Source organism: Neophocaena asiaeorientalis, unplaced genomic scaffold (genome assembly GCF_003031525.2).
Source record: "Neophocaena asiaeorientalis asiaeorientalis breed wild unplaced genomic scaffold, Neophocaena_asiaeorientalis_V1.1 scaffold680, whole genome shotgun sequence".
Taxonomy (NCBI): domain Eukaryota; kingdom Metazoa; phylum Chordata; class Mammalia; order Artiodactyla; family Phocoenidae; genus Neophocaena; species Neophocaena asiaeorientalis.
The window spans coordinates 176,751-204,293 of NW_020171816.1; the positions used below are offsets into that span (position 1 = coordinate 176,751).

A 27,543-nucleotide genomic window follows, 5' to 3' on the forward strand; every position below is an offset into this window, starting at 1 on the left:
ATGGGAGAAAAATTAAACCACCAAAAGAAGTCACATTGAAAAAAAGTTTATTTAAAAAAGTTCTAGCAGCAAGAACAGTAACAAAACAAAAGGAGAGACGGACAAACAAAACAAGAAGGAGGCTGTGTCCTGTGGGACTTGTCTCCACTCTTTAATCGAGTTCTTTATACCGAGCAAACATGACTCTTCGCACAGCGTCTCGGTAAGTCTCATTGGACTGTCTCTTGCTGGTTCTTCCTGGAGTTCCCACATTGGGGCCCCTCATCCGGCTTTCAGTCTGTAAAACAAAGACAAACAATGAAGTGGGCTCTATGAATTAATTAGCCTCAGGGCTGGTCTTTGACTATAAGCATTTCTGGACTAGTAAGGAGCAGGATATAGGAGAATTTTTAAAGAATGCTTAATAAACAAACACTCAAGATGAATAAGGAGGGTGGCGATGCCATGATTTCAGGATACAGGATTCAACACCAGAAATGTGAGAAGCCCATCTCATATATGTGGCATTTTCAGACAAGGACTAAGACAACACAAAATGGAGAGGGTTCCCTCTTATCACCTTTTCTATCTTCTCTTCTTTTCCTTAAACATGAGGGGTGAGGCCCTTCATGGGACCCAGGACTAGTCTGTCATACAGAGTGAAGTAAGTCAGAAAGAGAAAGACAAATACCGTATGCTAACACATATATATGGAATTTAAGAAAAAAAAAATGTCATGAAGAACCTAGGGGTAAGACAGGAATAAAGACACAGACCTACTGGAGAACGGACTTGAGGATATGGGGAGGGGGAAGGGTGAGCTGTGACAGGGCGAGAGAGAGTCATGGACATATACACACTAACAAACGTAAGGTAGATAGCTAGTGGAAAGCAGCCGCATGGCACAGGGATATCGGCTCCGTGCTTTGTGACCGCCTGGAGGGGTGGGATAGGGAGACGCAAGAGGGAAGAGATATGGGAACATATGTATATGTATAACTGATTCACTTTGTTATAAAGCAGAAACTAACACACCATTGTAAAGCAATATTATTCCAATAAAGATGTAAAAAAAAGAAAAAAAAAGACTGACAGCCTTCGGGGCTTTCCTGGTGGCGCAGTGGTTGAGAATCTGCCTGCTAATGCAGGGGACATGGGTTCGAGCCCTGGTCTGGGAGGGTCCCACATGCCGTGGAGCAACTAGGCCCGTGAGCCACAATACTGAGCCTGCATGTCTGGAGCCTATGCTCCGCAACAAGAGAGGCCCGTGCACTGCGATGAATGGCCCCGCTTACCACAACTAGCGAAAGCCCTCGCACAGAAACGAAGACCCAACACAGCAAAAATAAATAAAATAAATTAAGAAACTCCTACCCCCAACATCTTCTTTAAAAAAAAAAAGGACTGACAGGCTTCTCAGCTCTCACGTTCTTTGCCAGCAGTGGTGAAAGCCCAGCTAATAGGCAAGGACATAGCTCTGGGCCACAGAATGAGAGGAAACTAAGTATAGGCCAGGTTCATGCCACCCCTAACAAGATGGAAACCATTTCACCTCCTCTGCTGAAGCCAATCCAGGATGGCCATATCCGAGGCCTGCCCCCTTCCTCCAGCCAGTGGCCTGTTGGACACAGCCTCCTTTGCTGCTATTGTCGATGCCTTCTTTACCAACAGGCTTACGATCACTGCAAAAGAAGCATACATTCTTAGACACCAGCACTTTCAAAGTGACATGCTTGTGAGCCCAATAAAAACCTCTGTCCTCTTGATTCAGATTTGCCTCCTCTTAAGAATATTAAACAGTATCTTTGAGTGCCTGCTATCTATGAAACTGGCTTTGTCCTGGGGATACAGAGATGACCAAGACCTGACTCTGTTCATGGGGAAGGATGTGAGAAGGATAATATGTCAACAGATGCTTACAGCACACTGAAGAGCTCAGCCATGGATGTAGCAACAGTATACACCTACTATGGAAATACAAACAGGGAACACAAACCTGAAGGGGCATCACCAAAAATGAGGAATTCTAACAGAAGGGTATACCTGAACTGGGTCTTAACAAATGAGGAGCTTGTGAGCTAGAAAAAGCATGGGAGGAAAGGAGGACACAAGCAAGGAGAAGTGAAAGAATACAATTTGTCCAGAGGAAGAGTGGCAGGAATTGATAAAAGGCTGCTTGAGCCAGATTGTGAAAAGCCTTGAACATCATGCTAAATCATGACTCTGTACTTCATACTTCAGGCAAAGAATCTCTAGAACCCAGGCCTCCCTTTAGGCAAGGTGTATGTTCACAAAAAGGCTAGTTTTAGGAGATTTCTGTTTATAAAGGTCATTTTGGTGGTAGGGTAGAAAGACTGAAGAGCAAAGATGGGGAGTAAGCAGTCCAGTTTGGAGGTGAGCTAGGAATTGGGGCAAGGCTTAATTATGGATGTGGCCACTAACGATACAGAGGATAAAGAAGGAAGATTGGGACAGACCAGGTAGACCATGATGCGATGATGTTACTACTCTGAAATAGGAATACAGCAGGTTTAGCAGGACTGGACTAGAAAATAATGTGGAATGTAATATTGAGTAATTGTTTAGTGTGAGGAGGCTGAGGAGTGGGCAAGAGGATATGCCCAGAAGGTAAACAGAAATAATGATTTTTGAGCTCAGAAAACAGAAATGACTTGAGATGGAGCCATAGGACTTGTTAGCCTGTGAGTGGTGGCTAAAGCCTTGGGTACCGTAGGCAGTCCAAGTCAAGAGGATGGAGGAGCAAGAATAAAGGAAAACTGAGGGCAGAGTCCTGGAGAATATCTGGAATAACCCAGAAAAGGAAGAGGAGCAGGAGAGAAGACTTAGAAGGAGGAGAGCCAGTAGAATGTGATGTGATGGGTGCTGAGAAGAGAGAGGCATCTCTTTCTACACCCAGCTACACCCAACTGACTCAGGGCTAAGGTGCTCTTCCTCCTCCTGGCTGACTCCTTCAGTTTTGTCATCTTTCGGTGTATTTCAAATTGCAGAGAATGACCCAATGGGATACTACATTGATTAAGTGGTCCCAACTTAGCACTTCTTACAAATGCGAATAGAATAGACTAAAATAAAAATGTCAGTGTTTATTGCACAGTAATGAAGTATTTTTCATGAAGATTTCTTTTTCAGTTATTTACACACATACATATATTCTGGGCCATGATTCAAAATAATGTCTTACTGAGGGCTGTGAACAAATAAGTTGGAATGCTAGAGCCCCAGACCCCATCTAGACTTCTTAGGGGTCTTTCTCCATCAATCATCTCCCCTTTCCACACAGGCATACTCTACCCTGGCTACTAGTTCTTTTGCTTACCAATGTAGAGACTTGTTCAAGTTTCACTAGATCAATACCCTGCTTAAAACCATTTCATAACCTCCCACTGCCCTAAGACAAAGTCTTAGCAAGGTGTTAAAGGAGCATGAACTTCAAGAACTGGACTGTGTCTGTTGAGCCAGCCTCATCTCCTTGTCACTCAACCACTTATCTTCAGTGTTCAGCCCATCAAGCTACTTACAACTTCTCAAATGCATCATGACCTCTCTCTCTTTCATCCATGAAGCATGCAGTTCCCTCCAATTGAAATGCCCTCCCCTTCTCTACCGGATTTCTGTGTCTGCCCTACAAGACAAAGTATCACCTAAGCCTTCCTATTCTCTGTTCAGACGGTCAAGGATAATATGTGTCTTGTCCACATGAATATTCCTTGCCCTTGGTGCAGTATCTGTACACAGTGGGCTATCAGCAAATTCTGTGTAACTCTGGACTCACAACTTGGGAGCTCTCTGACTAGAAACAAGCACAGGAAGCGAGAGATCATATATTTCTATCAGCAGCCAACCATTTATTCAGCACCTAATGTGTAAGAATGGAGGCTCCCTAGAGAAAAAAGTCCAAGAGTGTGACATTCTTATCAGGCTAATACGGAGGTACAGTGTTACTGATGAGGAGAGAAAGGGTTCCCAACTATAGCCACTCCAGCCCTGGTTTTGAGCAGCTAAGCAGCCAGGGATTCTTACATGCAAACATACATATTCCCTGTGTTAAGACAGGTGGTAAAAAGGCTGGGGTGAACTTCATGCTCAAGAGTTCAGACAGAACCTGCTCCTGATAACCTCACTCCCCGAGAGGGAAAAAGGCAGCATGTTAGAGAAAGTGATGGTTTCATCATTAGGCTTGAGACCTAGGCTGAGTGAAGAGTTTCTAGCTTACCTGTCAGTTTCCCTGGAGTATTTAATTCGTTTCCTTTCTGGAGAATCAAAAGATTGGAGCTTTTCCCTGCGATCATTTCCTCTTTCTTTAAACCTTCCCTGTTGGTAAGCAGAAGAACAGATCTGAGACTCCCATCTGAGGGGGTGGGAGACTGCGAACGCTTCACTTTATTCCCGATATTTCTTCTAATGTGAAGGGATTCAACTGGTAACTCCTGTAATCTCTCATTCCTTCAAACATTCTTCTTGAGAAAGTAGTGGCTTCTCTAACTGGTAAATTTGGGAAGAAGAGGCTATCTTTTCCTCTTCTGAGGAGGAGGTGCTCTCCAATACACCTCCACAGGTGGATTCTTGACCGTCACATAAGACCTGTCATGGGCCAGTGAAGCCTGTAGCTGGGTAAGTGAGTCTGCCTAATTGGTCTAGATAGCAAGTCCATTTGGCTCTCACTCTAAGCTACTTCCTCCAACTTGGCCTTTAACAGTAAAAGATGCTATTTCAGCAGCCCTATCCAACACTCCTTCATTGATTTTAAAAGCTGGGCAGGAAGGAGGAATGTTATTTCACCTACCCAAAGACCCTAACATCACCTTTAAAAAAAGCAACTTTATTAAGGTATAATTTATAAACTATAAAATGTACCCACTTTAATGTAGTTTGATGAGTTTTGAGAAATATATACACCATCTTTTGGGGCTTCTTCGTTCTTTATCTTCAGCACAGCCTACAAATGCTACACCAGAAAGCAAAAAGAGTTGGGGGTCAAGGGAGTAACAAGTCACCAAATCTTACCTCCCGTTCTCTCCTCTCCAGATAGGCTAGCTCCTGCTCAGACTGTTTTATCTTCCGATGGATTTCCAGGTTTTGCTGAGAAGAGAGGGAGTTCTATGAGTGTAGGTCTAAAAAGAGTGGTCCTAGAAATTCTCTAGGCCTTTCCTGATAGCTGCTCTAGGACTGTAGCTCCTTTCACTGACCAACTCTCCCAAGTGATCATGGCACCACGCAAGCAACAATCCCTAACTGGTCTTGCGTTAGGCTCACCAATGGGAACCCAGGTTCTAACACTGGCTTGTCACATAGATTAGTTACATGTTGTGGCACAAGACAGAATTTTATCCTACTTCTCTCCAAAGTGTAGAAGACACAAATCTGGTTTATATCTCTTTACCTAAGGTAAAAATGGGAGAGGGGAATCTGACTGCACCAGTGAAGAAAACCAAATGCCCACACCACCTACTACCACCTGCCATCCTCAGACGCTATTCTCTGTGGGCACTATTCAAGCCCACAGAGAAACAGGAAAAGGAACTCCAAGGTCACAAATGAACAGATTTCTCTGAGAGTCCTGTACTCCTTGAGGGTCCTACACTCCTGAAGTGTGGCTCCTTCTGGCATATATAAGAAACTTAAGGTGTCCAGAGTAGCTCTTGTACAGAAAGGGGATTCTTCGCATTGGATTACTGCAAGGAAAGGAAAAGTGCTATAGTCCACGTTCCACTGTCCCAGGGCTAGTTCAGTTTGTGCATTCATCAGACCTCTGGCTCCTCTTTCCTGACAACAACTTTTTAATCTCTTTAGCAATTTATTAGCACTTTCATAAGAGAGCTGAATTTTAAATGTTTTGTCTGATGACTCAGAATTCCAGAAGGTCAAAGGAACTTGGAGGTAGTCTGTTGCAGGGGTTGTCAGAAGGAGCCTCTCAGAATCCTAGAAACTTTGCAGAGCCTCAACAGAGGCAGCTGGAAGAAGAGGTGTGCCTACCATCAAAGCAGAGCTTTTCAGCTTTTAGCTACATAAGACTTGGGGTTTTATATTGAGAGAAAGTCTAAATCTAATCCCCTCACGTGCTCTAGCAACATCTGCTAGAAAAGGAGTGTGAAAGAAATTACTTTATACTGAGAACACAAGTCCATCTAGGGGCTTTACTTGTCCAGAATTTGGCTCCTTGGCCAGTACATATAAATGAGAAGACTGCAATGGAGGACCAATGTACGTCAGTTTAACACCCCAAGAATAGTTGTGGTGCCATGGCTTATAGCAATAACTCACTACATGAAGAGATGGCAGAATGTGACTCACCCCTGGGGAAAACCACACACTGTCAGAGCTAGATGGAACCAGGTGAAGCCACCAAGTATCAAAGAAGAAAAGGGCCTTATCTGAAGTCCAACTGTTAGGTTAATGGTAGAGCTAAGATGAGAAACCCAGCAGGTGAGTTTCCTTTTCCACGACCCCTTCTCCTCCTGTCTTCAGCACAGCTTCCATGTTTGGTGCCCCAGCCACAGCCATGATGCTTGCCTTGGGTCTACACCCTGAAGTTTTTTTAAGGTGGGCACCATCTTAATGCAGAGCAACTCATGAACAAAAGGTGGAGGAACAACTCATTTTTGTCTTTTTTTTTTTTTGGCCGCGCTTTATGGCATGTGGGATCTTAGTTGCCCAACCAGGGATCGAACCTGCGGCCCCTGCAGTGGAAGGCGAAGTCTTAACCACTGGACCACAGGGAAGTCCCAGCAACTCATTTTTGAATTAAACTGATTTAATTAGAGGAGTTGGGGAAGATACAGGCTGAGGAGGACAGCATAAGCTTCTTTAGTCACTGTAATGCTCAACAGTGATAAAGAGTCAAAAGTTCGAAAGGTCAGGGCCCTTCCCTTAATACCTTGTGCAGGTCTGAAAGCTGCTGGTGTTTGCTCAGAACTTCTTTATTGGGAAACTGCCTTCTGCAGAGCAGACAAGCCAGTTTATTCCAGTCAGTGAGTTTGTCTTCTTCATTCTCCTTCTTGGTCAGCTCCTCCCGCTGCTGGGGCTGTGCTGTGCGGGGCTGTGGAGGAGGGGTCTGCTCCTCCTCCTCTTCCTCCTCATAGTCACTGTCTCCTCCATATTCACCCAGGAGGCCGATCAGTGGGTTTACCACTTTAGGCTGGTAGGAGAAGGCCAGGGATTAACGCAAACTCAACCTATATTTGGGGCCTGTTTTCTGGATATTCTGATATGGGCATCTCATTTCTTTTAGCCTGAATAATGAACTGGGTTCAAAATAGGCCCACTGACCATGTTGCTCATTTCCCAGATGGAAGCAACATGGCTCGAGCTTGACTTGTCTCCTTGTCCACTGAGATAAGCCAGAAAGTTTCCCTTAGGAGTGACTCTAGCAACAGAACAGTGATGAGAAGGAAGAGAAAGGGAAACTGACAGAGACCACAGGGAGAGTTTAAAAGTTATATGTTACTTTTGAAGAGGCAGAGATAGCAACCACCTCCAAGTCACTGTAACCCATGGAGAAAAGGAAAGATAACTTTCATCAAGGCTACAGTAACTCCTAGAGCAAAAGAGATTTAGGAGATGGACTAAAAGCAACTGAAGGATAAACACTCAGGTAGACAGATTCAGCTCCTGAGTAAGGTAAAGACAAAGGCATGGTTAGGACAGATGTTATAGTGAACTGAATCAATAATGTAGAGCAGGCAAAAAGTATTTATCAGTAGCTTATAGGAAATGCTAAATAATGATGCATGATCACTGGCATATGATCAATCAAAATAAAAACAAACAGAGGGTCTCTATTGTTATATATTTATATTTAATCAAAATAACTTGTGATTAGATTGACACTATCACTTAAAGGCATCTAAAAAATGGGTACGAGTGTTAGCATTGTTCACTCTGGCAGGCAAACTATAAAAATGACCATGCATGCACTCGACATCTAAGAGATTCTCATGCAGCACCAAAAGGTAGGAAACATCAGGGCCAGGAAAATGGGTTTCCTTGGTCATTTAGAAGAGAAGAATTAATAAGACCGAGATTCTAACTTAAAAAGGGCCAGTCTGGTGGGAATGTCACAAGGCAGAGGGAAAGAGGACAGATAACTGCCTCTGATTCTCCATCAATACCCCTATTAGCAGACAGGAAAATTTACCTCATGCTTATACTCAAGAAGAGTCTTGTCTGTGAGACACAGAGAGCTAAAGGACCAACACCAAAGTGAGGCATCAACCTTTGAACTTCCTTTCCCATTCGGAACCAGCCCCAGCCCTAGCCCAGTGCATCAGCTTAGCCTTACTGGTGGAGGACTCTCTTCCTTCTTCACAGTGGGAGGCAGAGGCTTCTTAAAGACATCTTCTGGGGGAGCTGTCCCCTCACTGGCATTTTCCTGAAACTGATCAAAATCCCAGATAATTTTTATATGATACTTATAAAAGCTGGGTTTAGAGTTAACCCTGTTGAAATGAGTCTGATTTTCCAAACCTCTTAATTTGTGAAATATCTGTAATGTTACTATAATGATTCCAAAATTAAAAAAAAAACTTTAAAAACATCACATTTAGTATATATTGAGTGATTACTATATGTCAGGCACCAGATGATGCATTTATATACATTTTCTCCTTCAGCCTTTACTATAATCCTTCTAAATAGGCATTAATATGCTCATTTTACAAATGATTGAGAATATGGTTAGAAAGAATAAGGGGCAAAAGCAGAATCCAAGTATTAAGCCAGGGGCTTCCCTGGTGGTGCAGTGGTCGAGAATCCGCCTGCCAATGCAGGGGACATGGGTTTGATCCCTGGTCTGGGAAGATCCCACATGCCGCAGAGCAACTAAGTCCGTGCACCACAACTACTGAGCCCATGCTCTAGAGCCCATGAGCCATAACTATTGAGCCCATGTGCCACAACTACTGAAGCCTGCGTGCCCATGCTCCACAATGAGAGAAGCCACCGCAATAAGAAGCCTGCGCACTGCAATGAAGAGTAGCCCCCACTCGCCGCAACTAGAGAAAGCCCGCACGCAGCAATGAAGACCCAACACAGATGAAAATAAATAAATTTATAAAGAAAACAAAACCCCCCCCACATATTAAGCCAGTATAACTTTAAAGTCTAAGTTTTCAGTGGTGATCATTTTGTAATGTATAGAAATTTTGAATCACTATGTCGTGAACCAAAACTAACACAGTGTTGTAGGGAAACAAAAGAAAAACATAACAAAACACCCAAACAAACAAACAAACTCAAAGAAAAAGAGATCAGATTTGTAGTTACCAGAGGCAGGGTGGGAGTAGGGGTGGGGAAATTGGATGAAGGTGGTCAAAAGGTAAGAACTTCCAATTATAATATACATAAATACTAGACATGAACAGTGCTGTATGTTATATATGAAAGCTGTTAAGAGGATAAATCTGTAGAGTTCTCATCACAAGGAAAAAAACATTTTTTTCCTTTTATTTTGTTTCTTTATGAGACAATGGATGTTCACTAAACTTACTGTGGTAATCATTTCATCATGCATATAAGTCAAATCATTATGCTGTATACCTTAAACTTATACAGTGCTGTATGTTAATTATATCTCAATAAAATTAGAAGAAAAAAGTTCTCAGACAGATTCTTTCTCTATATATATGTATCTGCATAAACACTAGTAGTATTAGAAGGGGGGGAAAAAAAAGACAAGTTATGAATTAAGCCACAGGCTAATTCATCCATTTGCATTAATGCATAACTAGTGTCAGGGTGAATCAGTATAATTCTTTGGAAAATAATTTGATTTTATGTCAGGAAATGTAAAAATGTTCATCATCTTTGTTCTTGAAAATTTATCCTAAGGAAGTAATTTAAAAAAGAAAAAAAAATGCTAAATGCTGTATATTATAACAGAATAAGATTAGAAAGAGGAGACAAACAATGTAGGAATGATGAAGAAAACAAGGTCACAGTTTTACTACGAATTTTTACCATACAGGCATGGAAGTAATAAAGAGTATTATACAAACATGAAAAAATACTTATGATCAAATATAAAGTGAATAAAGAATAGAAAATGGTATCCCCTGCTACAATTACACCTATAGAAATGTGTATACGGAGTCAAGCACTGAAAAGGGATGTAGGAAAGTGAAACTGTGTGGAGCTGAGGTATTGGGGTTTGAGCTGAGCCACTTTGTTCCACCATCCACAGTTTCTGTATTTAGAAAAGAGAGTGACGACAGGCTGTAAGAGGCTAGTGGACTGCCTGCTTTTTTAGTAACTCTACACTTCAAACCCAGACCTCGTCTGTCTATGACTCTTTTCTTTTAATCTGTAATTATGTGGTGAAAAGGGAGCAGATTCACAAGTCCTCTTACCCTTGTCACTCCTCGGTCTTTTTTCTCCTTGCTATCTCTTTTAGACGTTTCCTTCCTGCTGCTTGACTTTCCTTGACTGGTGGGTTTCTTTTCCTTGATGTCTTCTTCCTCAGGTGACCCAGGGTCCTGGGGCACATAGACTTCTTGCTGCAATACAGTTGGAAACAGTTAAGTCTACAGAACGTTTCACTTTCCCAGTAATTCCAGATCTAAGGAGCACAGTTCCCTTCTGAGGGAAAGAACAGCTCTCTCCCTCAAGCCTAAGAAGAGACCATAACAAACAATCGAAAACTCCACTTCAGGGGCCAGGATGTAGCCAGACCACTCACTGTCCATTTTTCCAAGAACAGCACTGTTCTTGCCTGTAATGCCACACCGCATTGATTTTCTATATGTACAAGAGTTAACATGAAGATTATCATCTTTAAAATCCACCTAAATAAATATAACTCAATATAAAACCTGGACTTTTTAAAACAAGAAGTAGACATGAGGTACACATAGTACAATAGTGGAGCAGCTGCCTTGAATGGAGAAATATTCAGCTTATACAGATTTAAACTTTTATACTTTTCATGTAATGAGCAACCAGAGAATACAGGGAATAAAACCTTCAAAGTAACAAATCACAGGTACTTTTCTCAAAAGAATCACTGACAAAATAACAAAGCCAAAAACTCACCTGGGTATTGGGGTCATAATAAGTTCCTGCCAAGGGGTCATAATAGTAGCCAGTAGCAGAATCATATATGTAGCAGTCAGATGAAGCTAGAGGGAATAAAACCAGAGCCAGTGTTAGTCCCTGTCCAATGAAGCCCTTGCTGGGGACTCATCAAGAACAATCTAAGAATGAGGCTGGCCAACCCAAAACAGTACAGAACCTGTAGATGATGCTCTCTGAGACATAACCCCTAGTCAACTGCATCTCTTGCCAACTTTGTGACCATAAAGATTTCAATGAATGAGTAGTCAAGCCAAAAAGAACAATAGAAATAAGACAAAGGTCACTCACACTGTTGTCCTTGTCGATTTGTATCTGAAGACCAGTCTGAATTTCTGCCACCTCCCCGCCTATCTCGGAAATATTTTTTACCCTATCACAGAAAGACAAGTTAAAATTATGGAACTTCTGATAGCCATTTACCTTAACAATTACCCAGTAAAGAAAATTTAAGATCACTCTTTCAGTCACTTGAGGATTTTAATAGAGCACCCCCCAACTGCTGAAGCCTACCTGATAGTAGTGCATGTGGTCAGAATGGTCCCCAGAATCATTTCTGCAACAAACAATACAACATGTCTTGAGCCTGCTACCAAAAGCCACTTGAGGAGTGCCCAACCCTACAGATTTGCTGAGAAACTCTTTTCCCTCTTTTGTATGGAAAGGAACCAACCCAGACAGTAAGCAAGTCTGGTGATGCAGAGACTCCCGAGGGGAGGGGCAGTGGGACTCCTACAAAGCTATCGGCTGAAGCAAAACAGCAACTGAGTTGAGGATGCCAGAGCAAGATCTGCCCCATCCCTGTAAGCTTGCCTCTCTGATGCAGCCATTTCCCAGTTACCACTCCTGGGTCAAGAAGAATGAAGGAGTAAAGAAGAATAAGATTTCCCAGCACTATGGGGGTATGAACAAAGTCAAGACAGCATTTTCTTAGGATTCCAAGGGGCAAGGATATATTGTGATTTTTTCCCTGCACATCCAAGACTGTACCATCACCTGGGACCCAAAGATACCAGAGAATCAAGAGGCAAAAAAACAGAAGTACCTAGTACTGCTATTTAAAGGGAAAAACAAAAACCTAGAGTCAGAACAAGGCAAGCTTCAGAAAAAGAAAACATACACACGTACCTGAAGCAACTCATACTGGGAAAGCACCACGTTTTACTATCTGTCTCTCCAGCCAGGAATAAGAGTTTCCTCCCAAAAACCTGAGTGGGGGTAGCACCCCTCTGCTTTACCTTCGTTTTCCAGTGGCCAGGTTTACAGCTACCATCTTCCCATCAATGCTAAATGGTGGATCAAGGTTCTGCAAGATCTTCACTACGCGAAGAGCTTCCTGGGGAAGCAAAGACTCATTTGAACCCAAAGAGAGAAAAGGACATGTCCCTTGAAAGAAAACTGAACATGGATTTTCCTTCTCAAAAGAAAAATTTCTAGGGCTTCCCTGGTGGCACAGTGGTTGAGAGTCCGCCTGCCGATGCAGGGGACACGGGTTTGTGCCCCGGTCCGGGAAGATCCCTCATGCCGCGGAGCAGCTGGGCCCGTGAGCCATGGCCACTGAGCCTGTGCTCCGCAACGGGAGAGGCCACAACAATGAGAGGCCCGCGTACCACAAAAAAAAAAAGAAAAATTTCTAAACATTATGTTCTGGTCATAACTGTAATACTAAGAGCACACTGGCAAAAACAGGCAACTCTTAATGAAGGGTTGATCAGAATAATGGTCAGAGACATCAGTTCTTGGTATAAATTTCAGAAATTCAAATCCTCTTCTAGTCTGCAACTGTCACTGCATCAGATTCAGTTTACAAAGTCTCTTGTGATTTCTGAGCATGAAATCTAAGAAATATCAATGATTTTCATTGCTATCCTCACATTACTTCCACAGAAAAGGGCCCCACAACTAAAACTTCAAGCCACAAGAAATCTATTAAAGCAACACTTTGAGGAAAAAGAGGAAATGCTCTGTTTCCATCAAACATAAAACTGTGTGTGGCCAGGCAAAATGATTTTAAGAAATCAGAAAATTCACTAAAATCTTGAAAAGGTTTAGTCCTCAGATTTTCCACAAGTGACTAAGCTGTCACTTTATTTTAACTGGAAACTGTAAATGCCACAAGACAAAAATGGATCTGGAAAACCACTCAGAGTTCCAACTTTCAAGGGCAGTCATTTCACCTGAATGGACCCCAAGAAAAGAGTAAGAGGGGTTATGGTACCAAGTAGCAAATGAGAATTCCAAGATTAAAGTCCTTCAAACCTTCTGGAGGTTTCTATAGCCAGCCATCCGTAGGCTGTTCTGAGGTAGTAGGAGGTGAGGGATCCAGGGGGTGGGGGTGGTGGTGACGGATAACTATGACTCACCGCATGGGAGTCAAGGTCAATAAAGCCATAGGTGTGGCCCATGGGGCCTGTTCTGTTCTTGATGATACGGACGTTAGCAGTAGTAAGGCGGACGTAGGGCTCCAGCACTTCCACTATCACCTCAGGTGGAGTGGAACGATAGATGCGTTTTAGCATGATTGCTGAACAAACCAAGCACAAATGGGAGAGGAGAAAGGAAAGAGAGAGAAAGGTTTACATTTTTGAAGTCCTCAGAGCCTGAGTGTGTGTGTGTGTGTGTATATATTTTTTTTTACTGCAGATGACTGCAGATATTACCCTGCTCTACCAAGGCTGGTTCTATAACAAAATGCTAGTCAAATACTTCATATTTTTCTTCCCCAATACTTAGATATCTAAAGTTATGCTTTGCTGCATCTGAATAGCAACTTGCTATTTGGAGGATATAGATTATTACTTCAGTGAGGCCGGGAAAAGCAAGAGCCTCTTCAATCAGGCCGAGCAGTTTCACTAGGGTGTAGGAAGCTGCTGGTCCAGAGCCACAACACAAGCAATCTATGTTCCAACCACAGTGGTCACGGTCTGGTACATGCCCCAACAAACCACTTACTTTTGCTTTCCCCATCCTGGCGTGTCTCCCCAGACCATGGCTCCTTCTCTCGGTCTCTTCGGAAGGTGAGCCCTTCCCTCCGCGAAGGAGGGAGATACCTTTCTGCTTCTCTCTTTTGATGTCCCAAGCGTGGTTCTTGTCCTTCTTCCCGCTTCTTGGGTTCAGATTCCTTATCAGCTGACCTTGGTTGGCTGGGTTGTTTTTCTGATGGTACTGGTATGGATGTTTTCTGAGGCTGAGGGTAGGTTATTAATTCTTGCTTGGCCTCTGTCGCTAGAGGAACAGAACAGAAAGAGAATCTCCAACAGGTTTTATCCCCCCAAACACTGTGATTCCTCCTTACCTGCCACCAAATACTCATACTGGAATGCTTTTATTTTGTTTTGTTTGGCTGCACCACGTGGCATGAGAGATCTTAGTTCCCTGACGAGGGACTGAACCTGGGCCACAGCAGTGAAAGCACCAAGTCCTAACCACTGGACCACCAGGGAATTCCCTGGAATAGTTTTAAAAGTCAAAGAAATACCTACAAAAAAGTCCTCTGACAGACTTTAAGCATGGCTAATAAGACAGCATATAAAATAGTTAACAGAAGAAACTACCCAGTATTTAAAAAATTTAATCTTACGAGTTTTCTATCACTTCCCCAACATTTAAATCTTTCATGAGACCCTGATCTTTATTATTATAACCAATGATAGAACAGATCTGGGGACAAAATTACCAAAGATATGGCCCTTGCTAGAAGTCTGCTAGAAACACTTATCTCAAACGTGTATGGCTAGGGGCCTTGCTTCTTCCAGTGTTACGGTACTAAGATAGCTGCTCAAATTCTGTAAGACCAGACACCCTATTCTCCGGCAAAGCTAAGAAGAGACCTACCTGCACACAGCTCATTTATATGCAAATAATTACAATGGGCAAATGTCCTTCAAAATATAAATGACTCATTTCAAATCTCTTTCTAAAGCAGTTAATTGGAGGTATTTCTGCAATTAATTCATTCTTAGAGGAAGTCATGAGGCTCAAAAAGACATTCTATGGGAGCAGTGTAGATATTACTTAGCAGCAGTGACAGGCAACCAATGAATACTTGCTATGTATGTTTCCATGTTAAAGTTGTTTCAGCCATCTTAGTGGTATGGTGCTCAAGGGTTTTTATAAACCATCTGTTCATTTGTTAGAGTAGACTGAGAAAGAAGTCTTTCTTGAGGGAAAAAGTACAATTTTGCCTAATTGAAGTAATACAACAAGCTAAAAATCTCCAACCTGTCCATGGGCAAGTTATTTACTCACCTTCCCATATGCTAGTTTGGTCTCTAGAGCATGTAGAGCCTTCCCCAAAGATTTTCAGAACACCTGCTTCACAGCCCTCACTAGAGAGTAGAATCTCCACTACAGGCCAAAAGCCCAGCTAAGGAATTCTTTGTAGGCATGCTAAGTTCTAACCTTGGAACAAACAGATCTTTCAGAAGACTAACAGGATCCCAGCACTGAACTGTATTTTATGGTCATGCACTAGCTTTCCTTACAGAATAATATCAGAAAGAGGCACATAACAGTCATTGTTATAGGACTATTGTTACAGATGCCTTTGACAGACTCTTCAAGGTTGTTTACCTACAGGTTCTCAGGAGAAATTAAGTTTAAAACCAAGTTACTGAGAAGCTGTTAGGTTTATTACTCTATAAAAATAACACAAACCCTCAATCCTGATTATTGTCTCTTGTTTATATTTTTACTGTTACTTTAACAAATGTTTTTGTGTTGAAGATCCTCAAATGTTTAGAACGTAAATGAGAAAATAATAACAATAGCAAATTATTCCCAATAACTTCAAAGAAGCTGGGGTAGGGTGGGTGGGGTGTCCACATGGACTAATGCTATGTAGACTCTTTCTCAATCTCATATCCTTAAAATGTATTCTGAGTAACAATACTACTGACATCTGGTCAGCTGTGTTATGGATAAGGAGCCCATAACCCATCTCATTCCCCTGGCAGAACTCTGAGATCCAAAACGATTTACTAACAGGTCACACGAAGTTAGCTATCACACTGCACTTTTAAGAGCTTTACAGATCATCTTGTATTTAGGGATGATCACTCTTTGAAGCCAAGGAAAGCATGAAATTTGTTTTGCTCAGTGCACAAAATAAAAACTACCACCTCCATCTCTACCACCACTCACCTTCCCTTGGGCACTTGCAGAATGAACATGAAGATCGGTGTCCACCAGTGCTGGCCTTACACTACAAGGGAAAGGAAAAGAATTCAAATTGACCAAAAAAAAATTTTTTTTTAAATCTTACTTATATCCAACACAGCAACAACTGCCAAAAAATGAAAGAAATAAGCCATATCCCAGATCACCGTAAAACCTAATCAGTCTGATGTCTTCCACTCATCAGAGCTGACGTGGACTCTGATGAGCTGCTGTTTGAGAGCTGCCTCTAACAGGGTATATGGACCTTGGAGCAGCCCCAAATGCTTTTGCTCTGGACAAGGATTTCTACAGGAAGTAAACTTGACTAAGAAAACTGGACTATTAAGTGGTTTATAGGATATACTGCCCTAAAGCTGTTACCACTCAGTCTGCATCCAAAATTTGATCCTGAACTGGTTATGACAACCCTATTCAGGCTTGGCTGGAACTGAGAAGAATCCAGTGATCAATTCCTTTCTCAAACACTGATTTTAAAAAGGGCACAGAAGGAGGAGGAAGATCCATAAGTAGTGTCTCTGGCAGCTATTCTGAGGATGTTAAAAGGAAAAGTTAATTCACTACCCTAGAACAAGGGAAGAGACACTTTGCATTGTGAATGTAGTTCTTCTTATCTGAACCTATGAACAAAAAGGCAAGTCTATCATTGCCCAACCCCAAACACAGCCCCAAACCTGAACTTTTGCCACTGAGCTCAGAGTGTTAGAAGGGCAGAGTTGACTGGTAAGAAACCAAAAGAGCAGGAACCATGAAAAGGATTCTATGAGTAGGGCCTTGTAGGTTGAGTAAAAGAATACCAAATGGAGGAGGAGAGAGTTAATAATAAAAGCAGCAGCAGCTAATGATTAAACAGCACACAGCATGTACTGGGCTTACTTTACTTTATATGTGGTCACTTGCTGATCCGAACAATTATTATCTCCCCAATTTGTAGATAATGAAACTGAGGCCTGGAGAGGTTAAATCACTTGAGCAAGGTGATTAAAGTCAATTACTTTATTGTTCCCTTCTCTGTAAGCAGATCATACACACAGCCCTGCCCACTGTCAAGTGACTGTGGTGCCTCCCTGCAGGGTGAGTGACTTCACTGTCAGCCTTGCCACATGTCTTGCTTTGGTCAATGGAGCATGAGTGAACGTGATCTACACAGGTCTGGCAGAAGCTTTAAGAGCCAATGCTTGTGTAGATGAGCGTCCTGTTCTTTCCCTTGGCCAGAAGTCCCGATGCGGGACTAACTCCTTCCACCTGGGTCCCAGACTGAGCAGCCAAGACGAACTGCAGCAACTGCCCACAGCCCCTGGACATATAATGTGAGCAAAGAATATGTTTGTCAATGTAAATCACTAGGATTTGAGGGCTATTTGTTATTACAGTTGGCCCTCCATATCCACAGGTTCCACATCTGCAGATTAACCAACTACAGATCAAATATATTTGGGGGAAAAAAATTCCAGAAAGTCCCAAAAAGCAAAACTTGAATTTGCCACATGCCGGCAGCTATTCACATAGCATTTACATTGTATTATCTACTATAAGTAATCTAGAGATGATTTAAAGTACACGAGAGGATGTGCCTAGGTTATGTGCAAATACTACATCATTTTACATAAGAGACTTGAGCATCTGTGGATTTTGATATCAGCAGGGGGTCTTGGACTCAATCCCCCACAGATACCATTGGATGACTGTACAGCAGAGCTGTAAGTGGGGGAATCAGGATCCTAACCTGAGTAGGTATAATTTTTTTTTTTTTTAGGTATAATTTAAATACCATAAAATCCATCAGTTTTAAGTGTCCAATTCAATGATTTCTAGCATATCTATAATACAATCATCACCATAATCTAACTTTAGAACATTTTCTTCATCCCCAAAAGAAACCTGGTGGAGTCATCTCCCATTCTCACCCCCAGTCCTAGAGAATTAATCTTTTGCATCTGGCATAGTCTTTTCCCAGTTCATTCATGTCGTAGCACCTATCAGTACTTCATTCTTTTTTACTGCTAAATAGCATTCCACTGTATGGCTATACCACATTTTGTTTATCCATTCATCAGTTGATGGGCATTTGGGTTGTTTCTACTTTTTGGTTATTATGAGTAATACTGCTATGAATTTTTTTAAAAGTCAGTGCATTTCACATCAGGCCAAAGATCACATATGCAGGGTTGGCACCTCAACTCTTCCAGAAAAGCACAAAAATTACAAAGTACCTCTGAAACAGCTGAACAAGTGGCCTGCCATTTTAGGGAACAATTTAACCAAGCTATTCTGTTCTTTCAAGCAACAGCCTTGGCAACAGCTATATAATTCTGATGTCAGATGTTAACATTTTTGTCTGCTGGTTAACAGAAAATAGAGTTCAAAACTTTCCCTTTAATGCTAGCTCCCTCCATCTCTGATTATAAAATAAACAATACGTGTGCATTATAGCTAATAATGGAAAGTTTAAGAGACAGGGGAAAATCACTCATAATTCTAAGACGTAGAGGCAATCACTATTAAAATGCAAAATGTTCTCAAAATTCTAATGGCCTTTTTTGCAGAAATGGAAAAGCAGATCCTCAAATGTATATGAAATTGCAAGGGACCCTGAGTAGCCAAAACAATTTTGAAAAAGAAGAACAAAATCGAAGGACTCACATTTCCCGACTGTAAAACTTACTAAAGAGTTACAGTAATCAAAACAGTGTGGTGGGCTTCCCTGGTGGCGCAGTGGTTAAGAATATGCCGGCCAATGCGGGGGACGTGGGTTCGAGCCCTGGTCTGGGAAGGTCCCACATGCCGTGGAGCAGCTGGGCCCGTGCACCACAACTACTGAGCTCTCACAAGCCACAACTACTGAGCCCTCATGAGCCACAACTACTGAGCCCACATGCTGCAACTGCTGAGGCCCGCGTGCCTAGAGCCTGTGTGCCACAACAGGCAAAGCCACCGCACCACAGCAAAGAGTGCCCCTGCTCGCTGCAACTGGAGAGGGCCCATGCGCAGCAACGACGACCCAACGCAGCCAAAAAAACAAAAACAAAAAACAGTGTGGTACTGGCATAAGGATAAAAATATAGATCAACAGAATAAAACTGAGAGTCTACAGAAATAAACCTATACATCTATGGTCAAATGATTTCCAACAAGAGTACCAAAACCATTCAACGGGGAAATAATAGTTAATTCAACAAATGGTGCTGGGAAAACTGAATATCCACATTCCAAAGAATGAAACTGGACCCTTACCTCATACCTGGAACAAAAATTAACTCAAAATAGACCAAAGATCTAAATATAAAAGCCCAAACTATAAATTTCTTAGAAGAAAACATATGGATAAGTCTTCAAGACCTTGGCTTTGGCAATGGTTTCATGACACCAAAGGACAAGCAATAAAAGAAAAAAAAATAGGGGCTTCCCTGGTGGCGCAGTGGTGAAGAATCCGCCTGCCAATGCAGAAGACACAGGTTTGAGCCCTGGTCCAGGAAGATCCCACATGCCGTGGAGCACCTAAGCCCGTGCACCACAACTACTGAGCCTGTGCTCTAGAGCCTGTGAGACACAACTACTGAAGACCGCGCTCTGTAACAAGAGAAGCCACCGCAATGAGAAGTCCGCGCATCCCAATGAAGAGCAGCCCCCGTTCACTGCAACTAGAGAAAGCCCGTGCACAGCAACAAAGACCCAACACAGCCCAAAATAAATATATATATAAATTTTTTTAAAAAAAGAAAAAAAATAGATGATTTGGACTTTATCAAAATTAAAACCTTGTGTATCAAAGGACACTATCAAGCAAGTGAAAGACAACACACAGAATGGGAGAAAATATTTGCAAATCACATATCTGATAAGGGATAAACATCCAGAAAATATAAAGAACTCTCACAACTTTTTCTTTTCTTTTTTTTGGCCACACTGCACAGCTTGTGGGATCTTAGTTCCCCGACCAAAGATTGCCACTGCAGTCAAAGCACCAAGTCCTAACCACTGGACCACCAGGGAATTCCCAAGAACTCTTACAACTTAACAAGAAGACAGAGGGGAGGAATATATTGGAAGATTGGGATTGACATACACACACTACTATATATAAAATAGATTAACTAATAAGGACCTACACTGTATAGCACAGGGAACTCTCTTCAATACTCTGTAATGGCCTATATGGGAAAAGAATCTAAAAAAGAGTGGATATAAATATATGCATAACTGATTCACTTTCCTGTACACCTGAAACTAACACAACATTGTAAATCAACTATACTCCAAAAAAAAAAAAAAGACAACCTAATCAAAAATGGACTTGAATAAACGTTTTCCCAAAGAAGATATACTAGTGGCTACAAACACAAGAAAAGATGCTCAACATCATTAGTCATTAGGGGAATGCAAATCATCATCATAATCATGATGATGAGATACTATTTCACACCCGCTGGTGGGTGTGAAATAGTTTGATGGCTACTATCAAAAAAAAAAGGAATATAACAAATGTTGGCAAGGATGTGGAGAAATTGGAACCCTCAGACACTGCTGGAGGGAATGTAAAATGGTACAGCTGCTGTCTGTGGAAAACAGTTTATTGGTTCCTCAAAGAGTTAAAAAATGAAAAGTACCATATGACCCAACAATTCTACTCCTGGGCACTTCCAAAAGAACTGAAAACAGGTTTTCAAACAAAAATTTACACATGAATATTCATAGCAGTCTTATTCTCAATAGCCAAGAAGCAGAAACAACTCAAATGTCCATCAACTGATGAACAGATAAACAAGATGTGGTATATCCATATAATATTATTCAGCCATAAAAATAAATGAAGTACTGATACACACTATAACATGGATGAACCTTGAAAACATGCTAAGTGAAAGAAGGCAGACACAAAAGGTCACATAATATATGGTTCTACTTACATGAAATGTTCAGAATAGGTACATTCATAGAGATAAAAAACAGAATAGTAATAGTGGTTTCCAGAAACTGAGGGAAAGGGGAATGGGGAGAGACTGTTTAATAGATATGGGGTTTCCTTTTAGGATGATGAAAAAGTTCTAGAATTAGACAGTGTTGATGATTGCACTTCATTGTGAATGTACTTAAGGCTACTGAATTATATGCTTTAAAATGGTTAAAATGGTAAATTTAATGTTATGTGTATTTCATCACCTTTTAAAAAATAGTTAAATGTTTTCCTAAATTGACAGCTTAAGGTACTACATCCATGAACTATGAATACTTTGGTCAATGACAATCACAGCTATCCAAATTGTATTCCAAAATGTAAAGCTAAAACTTTTACTTAATTTTATCAAGTTCTACAACACTTTTAATGAATCTTGGTTCAGAAACTTTATATGGATTTTTCAAACTTATTTTTGAAACTAAACAGTAGCAATGAAAAATGACAAAATATATTTTCATGCTCATTTGCAATCAAACTGGACTTCTAAAAAGAGTATAGCCTAAAATCTTTATATATGCCATTCAAGAACAATATGAAGTTGAAGAGAGGAAAAATACCATGGTACTTAAAGTTCTATATCCTTGGAAACCCCTGAATATCCAAAAAAAATGTGTATCTCTCACAGAACCAGCCTCTTTGTATACATCATTCCAAACACTAATAAATCCTCTTTACCCCAGGAAGGGTAACTTGGGGAGAGGTTGTAAGTCAAGGGACTGTTTTTCTTTCAGTTCGTAATCAACAGAAAGCATGGCATATGTCCTTGGGAAAAGGTCTCCAACTACAGGCCCAGAACCCTCTATGGCCACAGGCAGTAGCTGGGAAGCAGAAATTATAGATGATCTTGCCCTGACCTCCAGTTCATCTGAAGTGAACCAAGGAAGAAGAGCTTTGCCCTTGGCTATGCATACTACACCAGGCAGCATTCCTGTAGACATGGAGGAGCTGTGATGCTGGATCCTTACTTCTAAGGAGAGGAATTCTTGGCACTTACCCGTTTGCAGTACCAAAAATCCAGGCTTGGTACATACTCAAGGGTGACCTCTTTGTCATGGATCATTAGAGTTCCCTGTAAAGACAAAGACAGAAGCCATTAACATTAACCTTTGGAGAAACAAAGAGACAGGAAAGCACAGAGAGCCTTTCCAGTCCCTAAGTTGAAACATTTTACAAAGAGTGGGCTTATTCACCAGCAAAAGGAAATGGCTGTTATAAGCCACAGACTTGGGACAGTGTGGCAGAGCAAGCTTAAGCTTAGGGAAAGGGAATGGGAGAAGGTGAAATCAGTCTTCAGCTTTGGCTCCTGTGGTTTGGGGCGCTGTCTTTGGGCACGTTAGGCCCAGTCTACTCCTCCAGAGGTCATGTAGTCCCAGCACGTCCCCCACCTGGCTAGGGAGCTGGCACACTGTCAGGAAGCAAACTCTTTCCTTCTGAAGCACAGAGGCACAGGAGTCCTCTCAATTATCTTCTTTTCCATAGCTAACTCAAATCCCCTTGGTGAGGTAGTAAGGGCTCTTAACTTTGGTGCCTGAAAACTTTTTTTGCAATACTGCTGCATGGCAAAAGCACCAAAAGAAAGAGGTACAACACCGAAGACAGGAAGAAAAGAGGAATGTGAAAGCTTCACGGCAGGTCACATCCTTAGAGCAGGAAACTGAATGGCTGGTGGTGGCAGCAGTGGTGGTAGTGGCGGTGGTGGCAGCAGCATCACTGTGGCTTGGAGCCTTCAGAGTGAGCTGGCCATGAGAACTGAGGAGCAACCATTAGCAAATAAGCACTTTGGGAAAGCCTGGCACCAGAACAGGTGGGAAAAGGGGTTCAACAAGCCTGCAGTTACAGAGCTCCTTTGCCTCTGCATTTTGGACAAGACACGAATTCTTTCACATCAAGAAAAAAATAAATTTTGTTTAATAAACACTACACAGCAGATATGTGTTAGAGCAGAGGAAAAAAAAATCTCTGCCTACTGACAAGGGACCCTCACCCACACTTGCAAGTGAACTAACCGAGGATGCGACTCTGGAACTAGCCCCTGCGCTGTGTTCATTCTCCGCCCTCTAGGGTCCTCTGTGTCTCCTCAGACAGGGCTCTGAGTTATACAAGGCATTTCTTTGCAATTGGACCTCAGTTTCTTGCTTGAATCCATACATCTGTCAAATAATGCTTTACCTCTCTGCTTTTCACACCAAAAGAGTCAAGAGAAATACATAGAATAAAATTATTGTCTTGTGAAAACAAAACAAAACAAAAAAAAAACCTGCCCACCTACCTAAGTCCTAGAATCTGGTCTCTGAGAATCAACTGTTTCATGGTTTGTTCTCAAGGCTAGAGGACAATGATAATAAAAATTTGCTAACATTTTTTAAGTGCTTACTCAGAGCCAGAAACTGTTAAGTACGTTATCTCATTTAACCCCTAAATGATCCCATGATCATTATCTCCATTTTACAGATGACGAAACATGCTCAGAGAGGCAAGGTTACCCAGCTGGTGAAAGGGAGAGGCAGATTCACTTCTGGGGCTGTAGATAAGGGACTGCCTGCTGCATTTGGCAACTCCTGCTCACTCTTAGGGATAGGTAATCTGCTCTAGGAGCCAATCCAGGAAAGAGAAAAGGCTCTGCAGACAGGGAGGGTCGGGGGATTATCACTCTGCCAAGCTCTACCTATACAGGAGGTTGGTCAAGATGATACCCTTCCACCCAGAGGCAGTATATCATGTCATTTAAGAATATGGACTCTGGGTCAGGTTCCCTAAACTTGCATCCTGACTCCACTCCATGACCTTCATCAGCAAGGTCCTTAACTTCTCTGTGCTTCAGTTTCCTCATTTGTAAAGTAGGAATAACAGTACCTACTTCATAAGGTGGTTATGAAGATTAAGTAAATTAATACATGTCGAGTGCTTAGCATGGGATATAGTTAGGGCTCAATACCTGTATTTCGAGCCCTAAGTGCTAGAAAAGGACTAGTCACTCATTCATCAGATTAGCTACTCACTTCATCTTACTTGCTTGTCAGGTGATAGATAATACTTCACACCCCATTTCAATCTACTGAAAGACTAAGCTTTCATAAGGGAATGGTCACTGCATGTCAGAACCTGTATCTTTATGACAGCGCTTAGTGTTAGTTTTCAAATGCTGGGCCAAATCTGATCAACCAGGCTAAATCTTGCTGGTCTTTTATTATCAGTACCAAGCTCAGTACTTGGTACAGAAAAGGAGCTTAATAAGCAGTTATGGAACGAAAAAAAGACTGAATGGATCCAACTATCCCTGGAAGACTGGAGTGCTTTAGCACACAGTGGCTCTAGAGGAAGGTACTGCTGTCGTGTACACCTGTACACCCAGTCCATAAAACATGTGGGTTGCCATTTGAACAGTGAACAATGCCATCAGAACAAGGCACTACTGTGAATTGCAGTCAATTGCAAATTCTGATTGTACCACTTGGAGGCATCAGTAGACTCAGGAATTCCTAAGGCAAGGAGCACGTTATACTTATCAGATAACAAATATGATGTTCCAGAAGCTGTTGATGATTTTCTGTCAAGGCTAGGGAACTCACCCTGCTAGGAGTACTCACAGCATATCAATTTGAGAAGATTACCTTCAATTCATGTGTTACAAAGGCATGCATGATTTCTTTTTTTTTTTGGCAGCACCACGAGGCTTTCAGGATCCTAGTTCTCGGACCAGGGATTGAACCCGTACCCCCTGCAACGGAAGTGCAGAGTCCTAACCACTGATTTCTTATTCCTCAGAGCCCCCTACAACTAAGGCGGCCCTTTCTTTTCAATCTGCACATGGTTAGACATGAGGCTACCAGACACCACTGCTAAAGAATACAAAATGGCTGTTAAACCCATCACTATTGAAGAACAGAGCCAATTGATTTTTTATAAATTTATTTATGGCTGCATGGGGTCTTCTCATTGCGGTGGCCTCTCTTGTTGTGGAGCACGGGCTCTAGGCATGCGGGCTTCAGTAGTTGTGGCTCGAAGGCTCTACAGTGCAGGCTCAGTAGTTGTGGTGCACGGGCTTATTTCCTCCGCGGCATGTGGGATCCTCCCAGACAAGGGCTCGAACCCATGTGTCCTGCATTGGCAGGCAGATTCTTTTTTTTTTTTTTTTTTTTGTGCAGGCAGATTCTTAACCACTGTGCCACCAGGGAAGCCCAGGAGCCAACTGTTTTAATAAGAATAAACAGACACGGGACTTCCCTGGTGGTCCAATGGTTAAGAATCTGCCTTCCAATTCAGGGGACACAGGTTTGATCCCTGGTGGGGGAACTAAAATCCCACTGCCTCGGGGCAACTAAGCCCACGCCCCACAACTACTGAGCCCATGCACCACAACTAGAAAGAAGCCCATGCCCCGCAATGAGGAGCCTGTGTGCTGCAGTGGAGAATCCCACGTACTGCAACTAAGACCTGATGCAGCCCAAAACAAATCAATAAATAAATATGTTTTTAAAAAATTCTAAGAAAAAAAGAATAAACAGACACAAAAAACTCGAATGAGAACAATCAGGTTGATTTATGATTTGATTCCCCAGGTGTTATACAGCGGCTGCCCAGATGTACCAAGCACAGGGGTGACTTATACTGTACTCCTCCCCATTCCTGTCAGGTCTTTTGTTCAGATTTCATAAAGTTATGCCAGTGTCTCCTAAGGAAACAACCTGTGGGGAGTTGGATTAATAAGTGGGTAGGATGATTTTGTAACTTTTTGGTTGACCACTTTTTTTTTTTTTTTGCGGTACGCGGGCCTCTCACTGTTGTGGCCTCTCCCGTTGCGGAGCACAGGCTCTGGACGCGCAGGCTCAGCGGCTCACAGGCCTAGCCGCTCTGTGGCATGTGGGACCTTCCCAGACCGGGGCACGAACCCATGTCCCCTGCATCAGCAGGTGGACTCTTAACCACTGCGCCACCAGGGAAGCCCGGTTGACCACTTTTAATTGTCTATTACCTACCACCTTCACACACTAGAATTTTTATTCATCATTTGAATTATTTATTAAGCCACTTGAAGCAAAGGTACCATGAAGACAAGTCTGATTAACCACATCTGGCTTCTAAAGATGTACCACCACATATTTGAAAGTAAAACCAAAGACACCCCCTTTCTCAGTCGTGTTAGATTAGGCGTAAATTAGATTAAAACCTGCTAGAATCCTCCCAAGCCCAAAGCTCTCACTTGGCAAAGTCACATATATGTGTCCCTAAGTATATTTCAAAGGGTCTTAATGTGAAAAAGCTGCAAGCAGCGAGAGATAATCACACTCCTGAAGAGCAAAGCAAGTCCTTACTCTCCACCTCAGGGACACTAGAGAGTAGCATATTCTGGGTCTGAGGGCTGCTAAATTCAACATTCACATTTCCATTTCCCTTTTCACCTGCTGCTCTTGGAGACTTCATAACTCCATTTTGTGACTGCTAACCTGTGAAAAGGACTTGGGTCAGAGAATTGAGACTCTATCGTAACTTCCAGCTGGTTTATAACCAAGCCCAAGGATTCTTAAGGTACTGGGGAGGTACAAGAGAAAATGGAAAGGAAAGAATGTTTCTGGCCAGCAGCTTTGCATCTTTTCTGAAGATCTCCCACAAGCAGAGTCACAGTTATACTCTGTATTGAGGATATGATTGCTGTGTGACATAAAAGATCACCCCATTCAAATATGGAGAGAGAGGGAGACAGACAGGATCAAAGGCAGGGGGAAAGTATGTGAGCCTTGTGAATACAACTCACGCTGAAAAATGAGCAAGCCCTCTTTGTAGATTCATGCTTCTTCCAAACACAGGATGGGAGAATCAAGTTACCGGTGGCTGAGAACTGGTACTGTCTATCAGAGATAGTAATCTTTATTCACAAAGCAATTACAGTTTATAAAGGCATTCTTCACAAATGTCATCTTGATAAATCCTCACAATAGGACATATATAATACCTACTTCCACGTGGGAAAGTATGGCTGAGATACATGGAGCACCCTGCCTAAGATTATAGAGCTAGTTAGCAACTTACATGGGACTGAATGTCAGGTTTTCTTTTCACCATATTGCTTTTCTTTGTTTTTAAACTTCCAAGGTGTCAGTCAACTCATAATACTTGCCACACCAAAGAGGTGGCTTCTCTACTGAAGCCCGCGTGCCACAACTAGTGAGCCCACGTGCTGCAACTACTGAAGCACGTGTGCCTAGAGCCCATGCTACACAAGAGAAGCCACCGCAATGAGAAGGCTGTGCACCACAATGAAGAGTAGGCCCTGCTCGTCACAAGTAGAGAAAGTCTGCGTGCAGCAACAAAGACCCAACACAGCCAAAAAAAAAAAAAAAAAAAAAAAA

At 42.1% G+C, this 27,543-nt stretch overlaps 1 protein-coding gene across 3 annotated transcripts in view; it reads right to left on the bottom strand.

The window, feature by feature from the left end:
• Positions 1–41: 41 nt before the first annotated feature.
• RBM6 (RNA binding motif protein 6) overlaps positions 42–27,543 on the bottom strand; it is a 111,116-nt gene continuing 83,614 nt past the window's right edge. For 2 of the 3 annotated variants that reach the window (XM_024737470.1, XM_024737479.1), the window contains 15 exons: positions 22,191–22,265; positions 16,207–16,267; positions 14,017–14,289; positions 13,428–13,588; positions 12,303–12,400; positions 11,578–11,620; positions 11,356–11,437; positions 11,026–11,111; positions 10,344–10,490; positions 8,279–8,374; positions 6,875–7,135; positions 5,005–5,079; positions 4,214–4,311; positions 1,532–1,661; positions 42–277 (listed from right to left, as the gene is read on the bottom strand). In XM_024737470.1, coding sequence (XP_024593238.1) covers positions 152–277; positions 1,532–1,661; positions 4,214–4,311; positions 5,005–5,079; positions 6,875–7,135; positions 8,279–8,374; positions 10,344–10,490; positions 11,026–11,111; positions 11,356–11,437; positions 11,578–11,620; positions 12,303–12,400; positions 13,428–13,588; positions 14,017–14,289; positions 16,207–16,267; positions 22,191–22,265 — 1,812 coding nt within the window. In that variant the 3' untranslated portion in view covers positions 42–151. Of the gene's footprint in view, positions 278–1,531; positions 1,662–4,213; positions 4,312–5,004; positions 5,080–6,874; positions 7,136–8,278; positions 8,375–10,343; positions 10,491–11,025; positions 11,112–11,355; positions 11,438–11,577; positions 11,621–12,302; positions 12,401–13,427; positions 13,589–14,016; positions 14,290–16,206; positions 16,268–22,190; positions 22,266–23,202; positions 23,344–27,543 lie in introns of those variants that run through there. The other variant, XM_024737487.1, reaches the window with a different exon arrangement.